General features: G+C 39.3%; 2 protein-coding genes across 6 annotated transcripts in view; one reads left to right on the top strand and one right to left on the bottom strand.

Moving 5' to 3' along the window:
- Positions 1–6,333: 6,333 nt before the first annotated feature.
- Positions 6,334–10,716, top strand: LOC109240465 (ADP-ribosylation factor-related protein 1). Its single transcript, XM_019407119.1, has 7 exons — positions 6,334–6,527; positions 7,748–7,926; positions 8,654–8,794; positions 9,298–9,406; positions 9,508–9,569; positions 10,031–10,134; positions 10,325–10,716. Exons 2-7 carry the CDS (start codon positions 7,834–7,836, stop codon positions 10,428–10,430), a joined length of 615 nt encoding a protein of 204 aa, XP_019262664.1. The 5' UTR covers positions 6,334–6,527; positions 7,748–7,833; the 3' UTR covers positions 10,431–10,716.
- Positions 10,717–14,709: 3,993 nt separating this feature from the next.
- The window catches only part of LOC109240463 (probable galacturonosyltransferase 7), a 10,380-nt gene continuing 9,199 nt past the window's right edge, over positions 14,710–15,890 (bottom strand). For all 5 annotated transcript variants that reach the window (XM_019407114.1, XM_019407118.1, XM_019407116.1 and 2 more), the window contains one exon: positions 14,710–15,640. In XM_019407114.1, coding sequence (XP_019262659.1) covers positions 15,377–15,640 — 264 coding nt within the window. In that variant the 3' untranslated portion in view covers positions 14,710–15,376. The remainder of the gene's footprint in view (positions 15,641–15,890) is intronic.

Genomic DNA, 15,890 nt, shown 5'->3' with positions numbered 1-15,890 from the left:
CTACACCGGTGGATGATTATATTGTGGTAGATCGTGTTTATCATGCTTGCGTGGTTGTTATTGGGGGTCTTGAGACTCAGGTAGATCTCCTACTTCTCGATATGGTAGATTTCGATGTCATTCTGGGGATGGATTGGTTATCCCCTTATCATGCTATATTGGATTGTCATGCCAAGACCGTGACCTTAGCACTACCGGGGTTGCCTCGTTTGGAGTGGAGAGGGACTCCTGGTCATTCTACCAGCAGGGTTATATCATATATGAAGGCTCGGCGTATGGTTGATAAGGGGTGTTTGGCCTATTTGGCGTATGTTCGTGATTCCAGTGCTGAGGTTCCCTCTATGGGTTCTGTGCCTGTTGTTCGTGAGTTTCCTGAGGTAGTTCCTTCAGACTTGCCGGGGATGCCACCCGACAGGGACATTGACTTTTGCATTGATTTGGCTCCGGGCACTCAGCCCATTTCTATTCCGCCATATCGTATGGCCCCGCCATAGTTGAAAGATTAAAAGAGCAGTTGCAGGACTTGCTGGATAAAGGCTTTATTAGATCGAGTGTCTCGCCTTTGGGTGCGCCACTGTTGTTTGTTAAGAAGAAGGATGGGTCGATGAGGATGTGTATAGATTACCGGCAGTAGAACAAGGTCACAATCAAGAATAAGTACCCATTGCCGAGGATTGATGATTTGTTTGACCAGCTTCAGGGTGCCCAAGTGTTTTCTAAGATCAACTTGACATCTGGCTACCATCAGTTGAGGATTAGGCCATCCGATGTCCCTAAGACAACTTTCCGCACTCGGTACGGGCATTATGAGTTCTTGGTGATGTCATTCGGGTTGACAAATGCCCCAGGAGCTTTCATGGATTTGATGAACCGAGTGTTCAGGCCTTATTTGGATTCCTTCGTGATTGTCTTCATTGACGATATTTTGATCTATTCCCGCAGCCGGGAGGAGCACGAGCAGCGTCTTCGAGTCGTTCTTCAGACTCTGAGGGATAGTCAGTTGTACGCTAAGTTTTTGAAGTGCGAGTTTTGTTTGAGTTCTGCATTCTTGGGCCACGTTGTATCAGCAGAGGGTATTCAGGTGGATCCAAAGAAGATAGAGGCAGTCAAGAACTGGCCTCGACCCACATCAGCTATAGAGATCCGGGGTTTCTTGGGTTTTGCGGGTTATTACCGTCGGTTTGTGGAGGAGTTTTCATCTATTGCAGCCCCGGTGACCAGGTTGACCCAGAAGGGTGCCCAGTTCAGGTGGTCGGACGAGTGTGAGGCGAGCTTTCAGAAGCTCAAGACAGCTTTGACCATGGCGCCGGTGTTGGTATTGCCTACGGGTTCAGGGCCTTATACGGTATATTGTGATGCATCGCGTATTGGACTTGGTGCGGTGTTGATGCAGAATGGCAAGGTTATTGCATATGCTTCGCAACAGTTGAAGATCCACGAGAAGAATTATCCAGTTCATGATTTGGAGTTAGCAGCCATTGTTCACGCGCTGAAGATTTGGAGGCATTATTTATATGGCGTGTTATGTGAGGTGTTCACGGATCACAAGTGTTTACAATACTTGTTCAAGCAGAAGGAGCTAAATTTGAGGCAGAGGAGGTGATTGGAGCTGTTGAAAGACTATGATATCACCATCTTGTATCATCCGGGAAAGGCCAATGTAGTGGCCGATGCATTGAGTAGGAAGTCAGCCAGTATGGGCAGCCTTGCGTATATTCCAGTCGGTGAGAGGCCGCTTGATTTGGATGTTCAGGCTTTAGCCAATCAGTTCGTGAGGTTGGATGTTTCTAACCCAGCCGTGTGTTAGCTTGCATAGTCGCTCGTTCTTCATTATTTGAGCGTATCCGAGATCGGCAGTATGATGATCCTCATTTTCTTGTCCTTAGAGACACAGTATGGCACAGAGGTGCCAAGCAGGTTACGGTCAGAGATGATGGAGTTTTGAGGATGCAGGGTCGTATTTGTGTGCCTAATGTGGATGGACTTCGTGAGTTGATTCTAGAGGAAGCCTATAGTTCCCAGTATTCTATTCACCCGGGCGCCGCTAAGATGTATGAGGACTTGCAGCAGCATTATTGGTGGAGGAGGATGAAGAAGGACATTGTTGCCTATGTAGCTCGGTGTTTGAATTGTCAGCAGGTAAAGTACGAGCATCAGAGACCTGGTGGTTTGTTCCAGAAGATTGCGATTCCTGAGTGGAAGTGGGAGCGTATCACTATGGACTTCGTTGTTGGACACCCACGGACTCAGAGGAAGTTCGATGCAGTATTATTGTTGATAGGCTGACCAAGTCAGCGCATTTCATTCCTGTGGCAGTTTCCTATTCCTCGGAGCGATTGGCTGAGATCTATATCCGGGAGATTGTTCGTCATCATGGCGTGCCCGTGTCTATCATTTCTGACCGGGGTACCCAGTTTACCTCGCATTTCTAGAGGGCAGTTCAGCGTGAGTTGGGTACTCGGGTCGAGTTGAGCACATCATTTCATCCTCAGACGGACGGACAGTCCGAGCGTACTATTCAGATTTTGGAGGATATGCTCCGAGCATATGTTATTGATTTTGGAGGTTCTTGGGATCAGTTCTTGCCATTAGCAGAGTTTGCCTACAACAACAGCTACCAGTCGAGCATTCAGATGGCCCCCTATGAGGCATTATATGGTAGGCGGTGTCGATCGCCGGTTGGGTGGTTTGAGCTGGAAGAGGCTCGGTTGTTGGGTACAGATTTAGTTCAGGATGCCTTGGATAAGGTGAAGATCATTCAGGATAGGCTTCGTACAGCTCAGTCCAGGCAGAAGAGTTATGCCGACCGCAAGGTTCGTGATGTGGCATTCACGGTCGGAGAACGAGTGTTGCTCCGGGTGTCGCCCATGAAGGGCGTGATGAGATTTGGGAAGAAGGGCAAGCTAAGCCCTAGGTTCATTAGTCCTTTTGAGATTCTTGACCGAGTGGTAGAGGTGGCTTACAGACTTGCGTTGCCGCCGGGTTTATCAGCTGTGAACCCAGTGTTTTATGTGTCCATGCTTCGGAAGTATCACGGCGATCCATCCCACGTGTTAGACTTCAGCACTGTCCAGTTGGACAAGGACTTGACCTATGAGGAGGAGCCGGTAGCCGTTTTAGACCGGCAGGTTCGTCAGTTGAGATCAAAGAAGTTCCCTTCAGTTTGTGTTCAGTGGGGAGGTCAGCCTGCCGAGGCAGCTACCTGGGAGTCCAAGTTCGATATGCGGAGTCGAAATCCCCATCTTTTCCCAGACTCAGGTACTTCTTTTCTATGTCCGTTCGAGGACGAACGGTTGTTTTAGAGGGGGAGGATGTGATGACCCAAAAGGTCATCACTTGATTTACAAGTCAATTCTGTGTTCCAAGGTCTTAAAAACCTCCTTTTATCTCACCTCAGTTTGCGTGCGCGGTCCGGGCGTATATCCGGAACGCTTTTATGTGAAAGTTTGATAAAAATGCTAATTTTGCCTTTAAAATTGAATTTAAGTTGACTTCGGTCAACATTATGGGTAAACGGACCCGGACCCATGATTTGACGGTCCCGGAGGGTCCGTAGAAAAATATGGGACTTGAGCGTATGCCCGAAAATTGAATTCCGAGGTCCCAAGCCCGAGAAATGAATTTTTGAAGAAAATTGTTTAACTGAAAGTTTAAGAGTTATTGGAAATTTAAATGTGTTTGAATCTGATGGTATCGGGCCCTTATTTTGGTCCCGCAGCCCGGTACATGTCTGATATGGTATTTAAGTTGTGCCTGTAAAATTTGGTAAGAAACGGACTTCATATGACGTGAATTGGACCCTCGGTTGAAAAATTTGAACTTTAAGAGTTCTTGAGATTTTCTTTGATTTTGATGTTAAACTCGTAGTTCTAGATGTTATTTTGATGATTTGGTCGCACGAGCAAGTCCGTATGATGTTTTCGGACTTGCGTGCATGTTTGGTATGGACCCTCAAGGGCTCGGGTGAGTTTTAGAAAGGTCGCGGAGTGTTTTGAGACTTAAGGAAATTGCTGGTATGATTGCAGGTCTGCAGACTTCACATTTGCGAAGTCTGGCTCGCAAATGCGAGCACCACAATTGCGAAGGCTCATCGCAATTGCGAAGATTGGGCTGGGCAGGGGACCTTCACATTTGCGAAGTTCATCGTCGCAAATGCGACATGCACAGTAGCCGCAATTGCGAACAATGTTCGCATTGGCGAAGGCAGCAAGCCAGGCCAACCTTCGCATTTGCGAAGCATTGGTCGCATTTGCGAGTTCGCAATTGCGAATATTTTATCGCAAATGTGATACCTACAACTGTGTAAATTGAAACTTAGACGGATTTCTCTTTATTTTTACAACTCTTCAAAACCTAAAACATCTTTGGGCGATTTTTCAAAGGCACCTACTCTTCCAAATCATTAGTAAGTCATTTCTAACTCATTCCTTTCAATCTAATCCATCTTTTTACATAATTTCATTTCAAAATCAAGGATTTTTCATGGGAAATTTGAGTGATCTTGGGTAGAACTTAGGACTTTCAAATTTTGGGGATTTGGACCTCGATTTGAGGTCCGATTTCAAAACAAATTATATATTTGAGTTTATGGGTGAATGGGTGATCGGATTTTGGTTCGAACCTCGGGTTTTGACCAAGCGGGCCCGGGGTCGATTTTGACTTTTGGGGAAATTAATAGAAAACCTATAATTTAGCATTTGGATTGAATTCTCTAGCATTTATTGATATTGTTAAATTAATTTGGGTTAGATACAAGTAAATTGGAGGCAAATTCTAAAGGAAAGGCGGTGTTTGAGGCTTGAGTTGGCCGTGGAAGTTCGAGGTAAGTGTTTGGTCTAACCTTAGCTTGAGGGAATAGGTGTTGTGCCTTATTTGCTATGTGTTATTGTAGTGTACGTATAGGCATGGTGACGAGTATCTATACGTTGGTGTCAAGCATGCCCGTCGGTCTTAAATTATGATCGTTGTGTTTCATAATAAGTACTACGTATGCCTAAATTGTTGATTATCCATGTTGAGTAATATTTATGATTTTCTTCTTGGTATTTGGTTATTGTTGAGCATTGGCTCTAGTTGAGGTGCAATTGTGAAGTTGATTATTGGTACAAGTTTGGTTATAGTTGATTCCCTTGCCGGGACGTATTTAATTCTTATTGTTGATTCCCTTGCCGGGACGTATTTATACTTGTTGTTGATTCCCTTGCCGGGATTTTTTTTGTTGCTATTGTTTGGGTGAGGAAAGAGTGATAAAGCACGAAGGGTGATGCTGTGCATATTTACATTCATACTTATACATATGGTGAGGAAAGAGTGATAAAGCACGAAGGGTGATGCCGTGCACATTTACATTGATATTGATGCATATGGTGAGGAAAGAGTGATAAAGCACGAAGGGTGATGCCGTGCACATTCATACTTATTTATATGGTGAGGAAGAGAGATAAAGCACGAAGGGTGATGCCGTGCACATTTTCATTACTTGATTGCATTGGTGCGGATTGAGAGTAAAAGCACGAAGGGTGATGCCGTGCACATTTTCATTACTTGATTGCATTGGTGAGGATTGAGAGTAAAAGTACGAAGGGTGATGCCGTGCACTTATTTCCTGTTTGTTATGATTTCTTGGTGTTTTCGGTTCAAATGCCTTAATTGTCTTATTCCACTATTATTGTCATTCTTTGTGTTGGTATTTCCCCAATAGCATGTTACCCCTCCCCGCTACTTTTTCATTAATTTTGTTACTGTTATTCTACTAGATATTTTCCTAGCCTCGTCACTACTTCGCCGAGGTTAGGCTCGACACTTACCAACACATGGGGTCGGTTGTGCTCATACTACACTCTGCACTCTTTTGTGCAAATTTCGGTACTGGAGCATGCGGACCTTAGCTAGGGGTTGCTGCCTTCAGTCCATCGGAGACCTGAGGTAGTCCTGCAGGCGTCCGCAGGCCTTGGCGTCCCCTTCCTATCTAGTTTCTTTCTGCTCTTTTTTTTCTATTTCAGAGACAGACATGTATTTATTTTGTTTAGACCCTGTTTGTAGTATTTTTAGATAGTCCGTGAGATTGTGACACCAGTTCTGGGTAGTTTATGTTTATGGATTCGTATTGGTATTAGCTAAACTGTTAAATTTTGTTTTTCTGCTTTATTACTTCCGCTGTTTATAAATGTTAACTTGCGCTTGTTAAGAGGTTAAAAGTAAAAAGGGTAAATTAATCGAAATAGTTGGTTTGCCTAGCTTTCACTAGTAGACGCATCACTCGCCATCACGACTCCCGGAGGTATAAAATCCGGTTCTTGACACTTACAAAATTAGAGAGTGCCTCCAATTACACCCAATTCCATTTCCAAGTTGGTTTCCAAACAAACTGTTACTGTATTTTTTTCTCTAAAACTTCGTGGATCTACATATTAAAAAAAATCAGTACTTCTCTTCCGGCGTGCACATCGGGGTGCAATCGAACATCACTGCACAACCGAATCAACCAGCAGCAACATCTACTTCTGCCGCTTCCTTCTTTGAATAAGGTTTCAGTTTCTCTTTCTTAATCCTTCTCCTTTTCGGATCACTGATTACTAACAGTACTTTTTTTCTTCCAATTTATGATTTACAATATCGGATCACAAAACAAATTAATGTTATTTGTTGTATTTTGAGCTAAAAATCTAAATCGGAAGCTGTCATTCGGTACTTTAGGTTTCCCTTTTCTCAATTGGAGTATTAATTCCGGTTTGCAATTTCTTCGCGATTTATATTCTTAAAATCCGGGTTACATTCTGAATTATGAGAGTGAATAATTGTTTATTCTTATGTCCTTTTTTAAGGTAATTGAAAAAAACTGGATACTGTTCCAATTTTTACTACGTATATGTTAATTTTTATTTCATGTATTTCAATGGAAATGCTGATGGAAAAAGCACGAGTCTTTGTTGAAAGTTATTACTTTATGTTGGATAGAAGGTGGTTATATTGTTGCTCTGATATATTTGGAAATCAATGTCTTCACTGAATTAGTTTGTTTATATTACGTTCAGTAGCTTGTTATTTATATTGTTGCTCTGATATATTTGGAAATCAATGTCTTCACTGAATTAGTTTGTTTATATTACGTTCAGTAGCTTGTAATTTGTTTTTTCTCCTTTTGGCATTTATATAAAGACCTTGTTGGTCTAAGCTTGAGCCTTGCTCTACTTATATACAAGAAGGATATGGTCAATGTTACTTGATTAGTTTGCAAATTAATAGTATCAAACAAGCTGGCAGCAAGCCAATCTTGACCTGCGTTTAATAAGCTGGATTGCTTTTTGATCCTTTTAGTTTTGCTGGAGCTGGGATTCACTAGCATTGTAATGCCAATTCCAGAAATTCGCCAATTCCAGAAATTCCTGTTGATCCTTGATTCTTAGGGCTGCAGAATATGCAGTTGGTGGGATGGGAAGGAGAATAATTCTATCTTCATTAGAGCTTACAGTTAATTAAGTGGTAGCTTTAGAAAGAGGGAGTTGTGTTATCATCCATTAGTCATTGGCAAGCACGTATATATTAAGATGCAAATGGAGGGTTTTCCCGGGGTATGTATTGGGGCTTCAATTGCATTTCGACATGCCTAGCAAGCATCATGATTGATATGGGGCAGCCTTTCCCGAGGATAAGAATGTTCATTCACTTCAGTCAAAGATTTAGTCTGTTCATTTTCACATGTCTCGCTTGCTATGCATGAAGATAGTAATGAGTCCTTTCATTTCAGGTTTCGTTGTGATGACTAGAGCATAAGTCACCATATAACCTATTGCAGATTGGCGCGAATCATAGAGGAAACAGAAGAAGATAGAGATGTTTTCATTATTTTATGGATTTTATAAATACATGTTTAGCAAGACAGAGTTTCATGTCCTTATTCTTGGGATTGACAAGGCTGGGAAAACGGTACGCTATTAGCAATTTTCTTCCTTCATTTTTTTAAGTTTTTGATTGCATGCAATGTCTCTTGTACTTTATGCAATCCAGTTTTATGTATAATCTTTTTTAACCACTTTTTATTTTGTGATTGATAGGCTTTAAGGACTTTATTCCCCCCCCCCCCCCCCCTAGTGGAATTAGGTGTTATTATCATACTCAATGCAATAACATACACACATCTAGTGATGCAGCACAGATGCATGTAAGCTTATAATTAGCTATACCAGTGAACAAGCACTCAACAGATCTACAGTGGAACTTATGAGGATTATGTAGGGTCTTAAGCAAAGGAGGCAAGAAAAGAAAAATTTGAAGAAAAAAACAGCTAGTCCATATGCTTGTAAAGAAGATGATATAGGAATGTGGATATATGAGTGAAGTTCATTTTAGCTTATTCTATAAGATGAAATGTTATCCTTAACACTTACTAAAAGAAAGTTGTCCTTGACATTAGTGTGCTGTGAACACTAATCTGAATAGCTTTGTTACACTTTGTGGTTTTGTTATTTACATTTTCTTAAATGGTATTTTTTCTTTCTCTTTCTCGTTTTTTTTTTTTTTAGGGGGGGGGGGGGGGGGGTTAGGGGGTTGCGGGGAAATTGCGAATGTCACATGCTTAACCATTACTGATATTTATCAATGTCTAGTCTTGAAACATTTCTTTCTAATCTTCCTTTCTATTATAAATTTCTAGACACTGTTAGAGAAATTGAAGTCACAATACTCAAACTTGGAAGGCCTTCCACCAGATCGTATTGTTCCAACTGTGGGGCTCAATATTGGCCGCGTAGAAGTATCAAATACAAAGCTTGTATTTTGGGATTTAGGAGGTCAGGTATGAACTTTGCTTCCTGTGACGTCTGAGATGATTAAATTTTCCATTTAAATTTGTAAAGAATCTGTAAATATAAATGCAGCATCAGATAAATGTATTATGTCTGGAAAAAGACAAGGTTGAAGTGCTTGACATCAGGGATCTGTTTTATACTTTTAAGTTTGATGATGAAGTGTATGTTCTTGTTATCTTAGTTGCAAGATTTTAGGTGTATATTGTGTAACATAAGATGGTCATCTACTACTCTTGTTTCCCACAAAAATTTCCAAACTTAAGAAGTATTTTGGTAATTTGCTGCCTTATATAGAACAGTTATCGTACACGTGACCTTTGTAATAATTGATGGAGGAATTATACAATATTCTTTTGTATTCTCGCTAGAGCTAGTCAGCAGATATGGGGGTCTTAATGTCATTGAAAGCAAGATACCTCTATATCTTTCAGCCGGTTATAGACATTCATCAAAGTTTCTCTGACTAACATGAGACCATTTAAACTCCTAGCCTGGTCTTCGCTCAATCTGGGAGAAGTATTATGAAGAGGCACATGCTGTGATATTTGTTGTTGATGCTGCTTGTCCATCACGCTTTGAGGATTCCAAATCTGCGCTTGGTATGTACTGTTGGTTAGTCATGTTTACAAGCTTTTGTCTAGATCACAATTTTTAGGGAGTAAGCATCATGGTTTATTTTGTTAACTTCAACGGTTGGCAGAAAAGGTTCTCCGGCATGAGGATCTGCAAGGAGCACCACTTCTGATATTAGCAAACAAGCAGGTAAAGGCAGAAAGCTGTTTTCTTCCACCCAAAAGAGGTTCTTTATTGTGTTTATCATTGACTGAACAGAGCACAGCTTTTTGTCTCTTCCTTGTCTAATTCATCTGTCAATGATGATTATATTTCTATCACCTCCGGTTTTGATAATGTTTATACTTTATTTGCCAAGAGTAGATGTTTTTGGTTTCAAAATGACCTTATTTCTTGTTTAATCGTTGTTACAAAGGATCCAATTCTAAATGTGCCTTCATCAGAAAAGGAAAAAGGATTCTAAATTTGCAACTAGCGGATACGACTTCAGTGCTATAGATGTTCCCTTGTTCCTATATTTGTATTTTGCTTACCTGGCTCTGTCCGACTTTTCCTGGAGGGAGAAGAGTAAATAGTTAGCTGATTATGTTAATCCTTTTGTGCTTGACGTGACCAGTCTTTTGCTTATGTGCGTCCATTTATGAAAGCAGGACCTTGCAGATGCTGTGTCAGCGGAAGAACTTGCCCGGTATCTTGATCTCAAGAAACTCGATGAGAGAGCTTACACCTTTTTAGCTGTTTCAGGCTATGATGGGTGAGTAATCTTCTTCTTATCAGTATCACACATAAGAACTGTATTTCTCCAGGTTATTCATATAGAAGACCGCTGCATAAAACCATTTTCGCAGCTAGATTTGACATATTATAAGTTGGTTTAAAAGCTCTATCTAAAAAGCTCTGCAAACAAGCTTGAATAATGCAAGCTTTTGCTTTCTTGATTGCAGGTTAGGAATTAAGGAAAGTGTGAATTGGCTCGTAGATGTAATGGAGAGGAGTAAGAGAACTGAAATGTTGCAAATCCGAGCAGGGGCAAACTTTAGCTCTACTTAGAAGGAATTATCCATTGCAATAATTTTTACCATACCATTCCTGTAACTTCTGTAAGTAAATCAGGTTCAAGTTTTAATCCCTTAGTAGGTGATATTGAAATTTGCTCAGTGATACGTGTAAAATGTGCTGTTAACATTCGCAACTGCAAGCATCTGTGAAGTTTACCTTCAAATTACACTTCCTCATTAGAAAGACGAAAGAAAGTTCTTTGATTCTCATCGTCGGTGACTTGTATCTTATTGCTGGTTTCGTTCTGAATGGAAAACCAAATTGTGCACTGCATTCATATGATGGTGATGGGTGATATGGAGCATGTGGCAAGATAGTTCTTTCATTTGACATTGTCAAGAACAATATGAGAATTCAGATTCTGATTAGTGCCAATTGAGGATAAGTTCCATAGACATTTGTGTATCCCTAAATCTCTCAATGTTATTGTAAGGATGGAAATAGAGTAGGGACAGGGATCAGAGTGACGTCGTGTGATGTCAAGTGATTCTACTCGAGTGATTTTATGGTGTGCCTCACACAACTGAGTTGTGTGAGACCTTTTTTTATCTCACATATTTGTGGACCTATATCTTACACATTTGGGTCCATAAAATTCTGGGACCACAAAGTTGTGAGACAAAAAGAAGGTCTCACACAACTAGCGTCAATTGTGTCAGGCACAAAATAAATTTTTTCATTCTACTCTATAACGTTAGTACTAGTATTTTTCGCATAGAAGGATGCGCCTTCCATTAAGATGGAATGATATGTTATGGATTCAAATTTCAGCAGAGAAAAAAATCAAAGTGATTTCTTTCCATTTTTTCAAGTCTTGGTCAACAAAGTTATCCGGTGAGTATATGCTATGGTGGGTGGATGCAGGTCTTCCTGTGAAATAGTAAGATGTGAGAAAACTGATTCGGACATCACTTGTTATTTCCTTTTTCTCAAGTGGAACCCTACTGGACATTCAGAAGATTATATTTGAAGTATCAAACTTTGGGTCGATGTAGTTGATTCCCACGGTTGAAATTGAAATCTTTTTCCCTCTACGGGCTTAAACATAGAGATTAGAGACGGAGGAAAAAGTTTGTCATTGACTTTTCCGCTGTTATGATCAGGTAATAACTAATCAAAACTTCCACGCATAACAGATACCAAATACTTTGTTCAATATAGTGGTCCAGTCATCAAATTTGTAAAGAGTAAGGGTGTGTTTGGTACGAAGGAAAATGTTTTCCTGAAAAATGAGTGGTTTTATCACTTATTTTCCATGTTTGATTGGTGAGTGAAAAGCTTTTTTCGGAAAATATTTTCTAGTGTTTGTTTAGAGAGTAAAATATATTTTTTAGAAGAATAATTTTTTATGCTACTTTCCATATCCCCTCACCCATATTTCCTGTGCCCCCCCCCCCCCAAAACTCTAAATACCTAACTTTATTTTCTTCAAGAATTTAATTATTCTTTTAAAAATTCACACAAACCCAAAAGGGACTAATGTGCTACTTTACTTTCACTCAAAAACAACGTCGAAATTTGTGTTACATAACTAAAAAGAAAATACTCTTTTTTTGGTTGAAAAAGAAAATACTATTTCTACAACATGAAAAAAAGTATTCATTTTGTTAAAATAAAAGAAAATACTCATTTTGTTGAAATGAAAAAAAAACTTTTCACTACATTATTTTGTTGAAACGAAAGAAAATCCGTTTTTCACATCATAAAAAGAAAGTACTTTTTTTTTGTTGAAATGAAAGACGATACTTTTTACTACTTTATTTTGTTGAAATAAAAGAAAATATTTTTTCTACATCATGAACAGAAAGTACTTTTTTCGTTGAAATGAAAGAGAATATTTTTTACTACATCATTTTGTTGAATGAAAGAAAATACTTTTTCAACATCATGAAATAAAGTATTTTTTTGTTGAAATGAAAGGAAATACTTTTAACTACATTTTTGTGAAATGAAAGAAAATACTTTTTCAATATCATGAAAAGAAAGTATTTTTTTTGGTTGAAATGAAACAACGTACTTATTTTATAGGCCAAATACATAGACAGTCCCTTAAAGTTGACTCCAATTTTCATTTTAATACTCCAACTAACCCTTATACCTATTAAGCACTCGGACTACCATCAAAGTGTACCTATTGAATAAAGAAGTTAGAAGCATGGTGACCAAAATTGTGAAATTGAGATGGGAGCAAAGGAGGAAGAAGAAGAAGGAACAAGAAAGTGTTAGAGAGAGGAGATATTGACGTATTTTTTAAGCCATGTCAGCATATTAGAAACATTTCACGCGCCTTGCACCAATGAGAGTCACTTTTTGTGCCATGTCACTGGTTTGTGTTCAATAGGTACACTTTAATAGTAGTTTGAGTATTCAATAGATAAATGGATTAGTTAAAGTGTTAAATGACAATTGGAGCCAACTTTAAGGGGTTATCTATGTATTTGACCTTTTTTATATCATGAGAAAAATACTCATTTTGTTGAAATGAAAAAAAAAAGTACTTTATCTATAACATGAAAAGAAAGTAATCTTAATAATATTTCTATTTAGGGTGGGGGAGGGAGGGTTGGAGGAGGGTGGGTGGGTTAGGGATGGGATGGGTGGGTTAGGGGTGGGATAGGTGTGGGGGTGTGGGGGGGGGGGGGTTGGTGGGGATTGGAATAAGGTGGGGAAAGTTGAATTGGAAGAAAATATTTTCCAAAATATTTAAGCCAACCAAACATGAAAAAATTAAAAAATGTATTCCGGAAAATATTTTCCTTCATACCAAACACACCCTAAGTTTTCTATTTGGATCATACAAAAGTATATTTTTTGGCTTTAGATATTCGGTACCCGAAGCACACTAAATGACTAATTGGGATTACTTAGAACCCGAGATGTCGGGTTAAAAGTGAATTGGTTTCAACCAATTTACCACAAGGGTGAATAGGTTCAACCATCCCACCACACGTATTGGTGGTCATGTGCATATTTAGTGGTTCTTGAAAATTAGAATAAGTAATGTGTTCTGAAGCTTGCTGCTTAAAATTTGGGTGAAATTCAAAAATAGCCAGATTTATAAGTGGTAATTGAAAAATAGCCTTAGTTTCAAAAGTAATCGAAATTCAGCCACTTTTCATTTAAAGATAAATTTGAACGAAAACATCATTCAAAATCCGTAAAATATTCCAGCATAATATATTGGAGTTCCAGCATAATATACTGGTCCAACATAATTTGCTGGAAGTTCATACGCAGGTGCTCCAATATCCGGTATATTATGCTGGAACTTTCCGCGTGTTGCAGTTCCAACATAATATGCTGGAAGTTCATACACAGGTGCACCAATCTCCAATATATTATGCTGGAACTTTTCGTGTGTTGGAGTTCCAGCATAATATGCTGGAAGTTCATACATAGGTGCACCAATCTCCAGTATATTATGCTGGAACTTTCCGTGTTGCAGCAAAATAACAGCTATTTTTCAATGACTTTGCAAATGCTGGCAATTTTTAGTTACCAGTCCGAAAACTGGCTAGCCCGTGTTATTTTCACTTAAAAATTTCTATGCTCTATCTGGTTTAGTGCTTTAAAAGGCTTTTTCTGAGATTCACCCAGGCTCGTTTATGGGCAGGGCACTTGCAAAACGCTCTGAGGCTCAGGTGTAGGGTTTTATTTTGTGAGGCTTACGCTCCAAGCGTCCGACAGTGCGCCCTAAACACGCCTAACACTCAACCCTCGGGGTTCGCCTAATAGTTCTTACACAATCATGTGTGAAACTTCTTAATTAGCATTGTTGACCCTCAAAATTCTTTAACAAATAAATGATAAAAGTTCTATTCATCTAATAAAAATGTGAAAATTGAGGGTAACTCAAATAACGAATCATAGTATTGCAAATTTATCAATAGAGAACAATGTGAGGGCAAATACCATTTGAACATCATCTCGACTTCCTATTGGTCTTCATGGCATTTAGGTCTGACCCTCAAAATTATCATACTTTTTTATTTTGATATTTGAAAGCAATTTTGTATTTATTCATGGAGTAATGTTTTCAATTATAGTAATGATGTTTATCAGTTATTTTACTTTTAGGGAAGAACAACATGTAGTTTGATAATATTATTTGTTAATATATTTTCTATATTCATTGTGTTATTATGCTATTTTATTAATTTATAAATTAAAAAATTTAAATAAGCATGGGACTTGCTCCTCGTCTCGTACTTTCTAACACATTGCCGGTAAGCGTGTATACACCCTCAATGCGTAGGACTTAAAACTATTAAGCGCAAGGCACAAACGTCCAGCTGCTTTTTAAAAGGAAAATTAGATGGCAAACAATGTTATCTAAACAACACTAAATATATTTTAGCAGAATTGCCGCTAGTACAAAGCTCAACAACGCTCACATGCCTGATCAATGCTAATAAAGAATGTACTCAAACAGACCCAATTCTACAAGGATGAATAGGATAGAATTCAGAGAAGAATGTCTCAATGGCAACACCACATACCGCAGAAGAATCCAAGATGCTCGTCACAGGTGAAGCAAGGGTCCAAGTACTTCTCACCCAGTTTCAGTATAACTAATATTTAACCCAAGGTATGCGCATTTACAAGATTCATAGGAGGCAAAGTTCATAGCCAGCTCTTCAAAGATGATTTCGGGCAATTCTCCTCGTACACTATATCCTTAACAGCTTCAAAGAAGAATCGCCATGCCTTTACTATCAATCCGTCATTGACAAGTATTCTGCATCACTTTAGCATTGCCTTGAGGTTTAAAAAAATTTCCTTCATTAACCAATCAATAGAGATACCCACACCAAATTATACTCGGTCCCCCTACCTCAGATACCGTTCTAATCAGGAGCACAAACAGGAAACTTGTGCAAGCTTCTTCACCCCTACCTTCATGAAACTTCAGCAGCAAATGCAGGTACTAGCCCATACTAGTTAATATTGCAATCACTTAAAAACTGATTCTCCGGGTCTACAAACTTCCGCCAGAAAACTGTATAATCATGGATTCCCAACTCAAGCCAGGGTTTCATTTTACCATTAAAATGCAGTACTCTTGCATTCTTCACAGTTTCACTATCCACTCCATATTTATGACCCAATCCTGATAATACCCACTTATCATCAAGAGCATAGACTTCACCCTGAAAGGTAAGCAAGCTTGCGCGCAGTGTAACAGCCTCTTCTGAATTCATCTGCAAATTGAATAAAAAAGTAATGGTATGGTAAGTGATAAGTCAATATAAGAATAGCAAATAAATAAATGGCTACAGGAATGGTTTAGTCCTAGACATAATCTAACACGAAATTCCACACCAAGAATCCTGTCCGTGTCTCAATAGTTAAAGATATCATAGTGACCCATGACCCACCCACCCCCCCCCGGCCCCAACCTAAAACCGAAAAAAAACGAACCCTCGACCCACTCCCTAACATAGATGTGAG

Source organism: Nicotiana attenuata, unplaced genomic scaffold, assembly GCF_001879085.1.
Source record: "Nicotiana attenuata strain UT unplaced genomic scaffold, NIATTr2, whole genome shotgun sequence".
NCBI classification, from domain to species: Eukaryota; Viridiplantae; Streptophyta; class Magnoliopsida; order Solanales; family Solanaceae; genus Nicotiana; species Nicotiana attenuata.
Note: the sequence above shows the minus strand (reverse complement) of the source record. Positions and strands in the feature narration are given on the sequence as shown.

Coding starts and splice junctions, on each gene's coding strand:
- LOC109240465 (XM_019407119.1), top strand. CDS start 7,834: ATGTTTTCATTATTTTATGGATTTTATAAATACATGTTTAGCAAGACA. Junction 7,927..8,653: donor TTGACAAGGCTGGGAAAACG/GTACGCTATTAG, acceptor ATAAATTTCTAG/ACACTGTTAGAGAAATTGAA. Junction 9,570..10,030: donor TGATATTAGCAAACAAGCAG/GTAAAGGCAGAA, acceptor TTATGAAAGCAG/GACCTTGCAGATGCTGTGTC.